This window comes from Sinocyclocheilus anshuiensis, unplaced genomic scaffold (genome assembly GCF_001515605.1).
Source record: "Sinocyclocheilus anshuiensis isolate Anshui unplaced genomic scaffold, SAMN03320099.WGS_v1.1 scaffold813, whole genome shotgun sequence".
In the NCBI taxonomy this organism is placed as follows: Eukaryota; Metazoa; Chordata; class Actinopteri; order Cypriniformes; family Cyprinidae; genus Sinocyclocheilus; species Sinocyclocheilus anshuiensis.
Window position 1 is genome coordinate 2,086,199 of NW_015540942.1, and position 4,691 is coordinate 2,090,889.

The window sequence follows — 4,691 nt, forward strand, 5'->3', positions numbered from 1 at the left end:
TATATATATATAAATCCCACTATGTGCCCTAATAACTCTAGACCAGTAGGTGGCGGAAGTGCACCAATAGGTGGCGGAAGGTTGGTTTAAACAAAACACCAGAAGAAGACAACGAACTGAACTTCACAGTCAGATTGTGTTTGAAATGTGGCCGCAAGATTAGGTAAGTTTTTGGGGATCTACTTATAAACTATATTGTCACAGTGTGTGCTATCGTTTTTGAGGAAAAGAAAAGGCAGATTTTTTTGGCAGCAAAGAGGAGGAGACGCAAACTTTTCAATGAAGATATGACGTATTGGAGGTAGATGATGATATGGAGTTGATAAAACGATACAAACTTGATAGTCAAGATCGTCTTCAATTCTTTTTGTAACTGACCAAGTAAGAAATTTAATAACTTCTTCCACTCTACAAATCAATGCTCTAACTGCAGAAATCAAAGTAGTAACATTTTTTTTTGCTGGAAAACTGGAAAAATGCAGCAATGCACCGGTGATGACACAGGGTCTTAAATATTGTGGCACTAATCCCACCAAACACAACAGTGGCCAAAAGTGATGTGTGGAGGTTTTTTTTAATGACCCCAAATATCACTTAAACCATTCAAATATGAGAGAAATAAAACACTGACCAGTGTTGCCAACTGCTTTCAACTGAAAGTAGCTAAAACTGGTAGCTAAATGTCACTAGATGACATCATAATGGCAAATTGAGGCAATCAGTTTCCACAGGTTTTCCAAGTAAGTTCAACTCATTACTTTTTACAGTGTAGTGACAAAATCACTAAATTGACAACATTGATATTTACTACAATATCATCAGTTATTGATATATTGTTGGTCCTCTTGTTTTAGCATGTGTTCATAATTTCTTTGTATGACCGCACAATTTGGTATGTTTCATTGCATTATTATCACAAATTAAACAATTGACTCTGAGCAACTATGCAACATGCTTACAAAATCTTTAACACATTTTTTTTTTTTAAATAAGGGTGAAGATGTCAAATTTCCTAGGCCGGACATCAATTTTGGCCACCTTTTACTAAGAATTCTTGACACTTAAGTCAAAGCTTAAGACTATTCTTAAGAGCATTTCTTGAGAAGTTTTATACATACGGGCCCTGATGCTACTTTGGCTTTGTCACTCTCTCCTGCTCTCTCATCCTCTTCCTAAAGCTATTACGAAATGCTAAGCTATGTGGATCGGCTATTTTTCCTTGTACTGTCTCACTCGCGCTTTCTTTTCATCCTTCTCTGATCCAGTTTCACCATGTCTGATGTAGAGGAGGAATATGAGTGAGTAATGTTTCTTTTTTTTTCTATCATTACTGATTATTGGGCTAATAAATCATTGCATTTACTGTAGGGATGTGCAATTAATCGCATGCGATTGTTATGCGCATCTCGTCAGTAAAGCCGGTAAAGATTCATAATCGCAGATGAATCGCATTCGATTACGAACACGATATTGCCTAGCTTGTCAGTGAACTACGACTCTGTGTAGTAAATGCTGCTCCATCTGAAAGCAGGTGATGGCGATTTACTACTAATCACGGGACCGGCTTTACTGACGAGATCCGCATGACAATCGCATGCGATCTGATGTTTACTCATTAATTTTCCTTTCTTTTTCTAAATGGCCTGTTAGGGAACAAGCAGAGGGTGAGTAGAATTGTTCTTTATTTTTTGCCTGTATATTTTACTCTGTATTTTGTTCTTTATTTTCTTGCCATTTGAAACGTTAGCTTTAGCGATTATCAGTAAATCCTTGGCATAATGTGTACCCAGAGGCCAGTTATAGATGCCTTTAGAGACCCTCCTGAGCTTCAGCTGGCTTCATAGAGCTATGCATGAGTCTGATTGGGTGCTTAGGCTTGGCACAATGCCTTTTCCTGGAAGGGTTATTCTTACAGACTGATCTCATGTTGCAGTTGGCATACATCCGTAACAAATGGTGTACACTTACATAATCCTTTGCACACACTTATTTATATACACGCTCATATTCTTTCCTGATTGTCCTGAATTGATGTTTACTTATGTTTTCCTTTCCTTCATCATCTTGTGGCTTGTGTACTTGTGAGAAGCAGAGGAGGAAGAGGATCCAGAGGATGCAGGAGCAGGTAAAATAATGCCTCCTCAAGAGTTCAAAACAATGTCTCTTTAAAGTTGATGAGAAAATAATAGGCCATACAAAAATAAATACTACAAATTATGAGAGAGTATGTAATGCAGTTATTTTACTCAAGCAATACTGATCGAGAGCAACACCAGCCGAGAAAGTGAGGGAGTAGCTGTAAAATTCAGCACAAAGTCACATAACAAGAAGTGGAGCCTCAATCACACGCTGACTGACTTATCACACTGTTTGACATTATTTCCTCCGATTATGTTCATAACTGGTACACGAAAAACGTATAGAGTTCAAAAATTGGGTTCTAAGCTATGGGGTGGTGAATATGCTTCTGTTGAAGCCATGAGCCTGCATTATTTTAACTTAATTTTAAATCTTGCTTAACAGTAAATGAATTTGCAATAATTCAGTAATTAAATCAATCATTTTACATATATCCGTTTTTATTTCGATTATGTCATAGACAGATCTTTGTCTTTTTATTCGGATTTTTTAAATTTTAAGTTTGTAATGTTGTGATTCACCTCGTAACTGTTTTGTTTGGTTCCTGGCTTATAACGCTTTAATAAAGACTTAAAAAGGGGAAAAAAAATCCTTATGGGAAAAATATTTCTGGGAAACAAGACCACTAAATGAAACAACTCGCCAACGTCAGGCAGCATTACTTGTGGTCACATCTGTATCAAAATGAACTTGAAATAATCTGTAAAATTAAAGCTGCACCTCTGCATCTGCAATCATCATTTGTGATGTACTGAAGCTTCATGGTCTACAAAGGCATCTGAAAATAAGCAACAGTTCTCTAGTTCATATTTTCATGTAATTCTCAAGTGAGATGAAAGTAAACATATTTGGCTTGATGTTTATGTTAGACAAAGTACTTGAGGATTTGTAATACATAATACAAGAGGAATAGAAATAGAAGAGAAGTGGATCGCTGAAGTAAGTAATGATTGGCAAAATTTTATAAACTTTCTACAATATTTTTGAGGAATGTAATAATGTTAAGAAAATTGATAACCTTTGATTTGGTTTCAATAATAGTATGGTAATAAAGTACACTGGTGTCATATTGATACAGTAAATGATGTTACAGTGCTGCTTGAAATTTTGTGAACCCATTAGAATTTTCTATATTTCTGTATAAATATAACCCAAAACATTATCAGATTTGTCCTGAAAGTACAAAAGGAATCCAATCAAACAAAGGATACTTTATCATTTATTTATTGAGAAAAATGATCCAGTGTTGCATGAGTGGCAAAATTATGTGAATCTTTGCTTTCAGTATCTGGTGTGACCCACTTTTGCAGCAATAACTGCAACTAAATGTTTCTTGTAACTGCTGATCAGTCCTGCACAACCGCTTGTAGGAATTTTAGCAGTACAGAACTGCTTCAGCTCTGTGATATTGTTGGTGGGTTTCCTCCAATGAACTGCTTGCTTCAGGTCCTTCCACAACATTTCAATTGGATTAAGGTCCAGACTTTGACTCAGTCATTTCAAAACATTAACTTGGTTCTTCTTTAACCGTTCTTTGGTAGAACGACTTGTGTGCTTGGGGTCGTTGTCTTGCTGCATGACCCACTTTCTCTTGAGATTCAGTTCATGGACAGATGTCCTGACATTTTCCTAAAGAATTTGCTGGTATAATTCAGAATTCATTGTTCCATCAATGATCACAAGCCGTCCTTTCCCAGATGGAGCAAAACAGGCCCAAACCATGATACTATCACCATCCATCCACAAAACATTTCTCCAATAGCCCTCTGGCTTGTCCACATGATCTTTTAGGAGAGCAGTGGCTTTCTCTTCACAACTCTGCCGTGCACACCATGGTTGTTCAGTGTTCTCCTGATGGTGGACTCATGAACATTATAATTAGCCAATGTGAGAAAGGCCTTTAGTTGCTTAGAAATTATGCTGGGGTCCTTTGCAACCTCGCAGACTATTATATATGTCTTGCTTTTGGAGTGATGTTTGTTGGTCGGCCACTCCTGGGGAGGGTAACAGTGGTCTTGAATTTGTACACAATCTCTCTGACTGTGGATTGGTGGAGTTCAAACTCTTTAGAGATGGCTTTGTAACTTTTTCTACCCTGATGAGCAACAGCAACTCTTTTCTGAGATCCTCAGGGATCTCCTTTGTTTGTGCCATGATTCACTTAATCAGACTGTGATAGATCCCTGTTCTCAAAATAAAACAGGGCGCACACTGACACCTGATAGTCATCCCACTGACTGAAAACACCTCTGAACAGAAAGACTCTAACTTCACCTTCAAATGAACTGCTAATCCTAGAGATCCACTCACAGATATTTAATATTAGATCATTTTCCTGAATAAATAAATGATAAAGTATATATTTCGTCTCATTTGTTTGAGTGGATTCTCAGGACTTGCATGAAAATCTGATGATTTTTTTGGGGTTACATTTATGCAGAATATAGAAAATTCCAATAGGTTCACAGACTTTCAAACACCACTGTACGTGATCCTTGTAATAAGCCACTATATATATATATATATATATATATATAAAAGTTTAATTCACA

General features: G+C 36.7%; 1 protein-coding gene across 4 annotated transcripts in view; it reads left to right on the top strand.

Moving 5' to 3' along the window:
* The window catches only part of LOC107689677 (troponin T, slow skeletal muscle-like), a 14,538-nt gene that overhangs the window by 3,279 nt on the left and 6,568 nt on the right, over positions 1 to 4,691 (top strand). For all 4 annotated transcript variants that reach the window (XM_016487795.1, XM_016487796.1, XM_016487797.1 and 1 more), the window contains 3 exons: positions 1,266 to 1,298; positions 1,651 to 1,664; positions 2,093 to 2,125. In XM_016487795.1, the coding sequence (XP_016343281.1) occupies positions 1,273 to 1,298; positions 1,651 to 1,664; positions 2,093 to 2,125 (73 nt within the window). In that variant the 5' untranslated portion in view covers positions 1,266 to 1,272. The remainder of the gene's footprint in view (positions 1 to 1,265; positions 1,299 to 1,650; positions 1,665 to 2,092; positions 2,126 to 4,691) is intronic.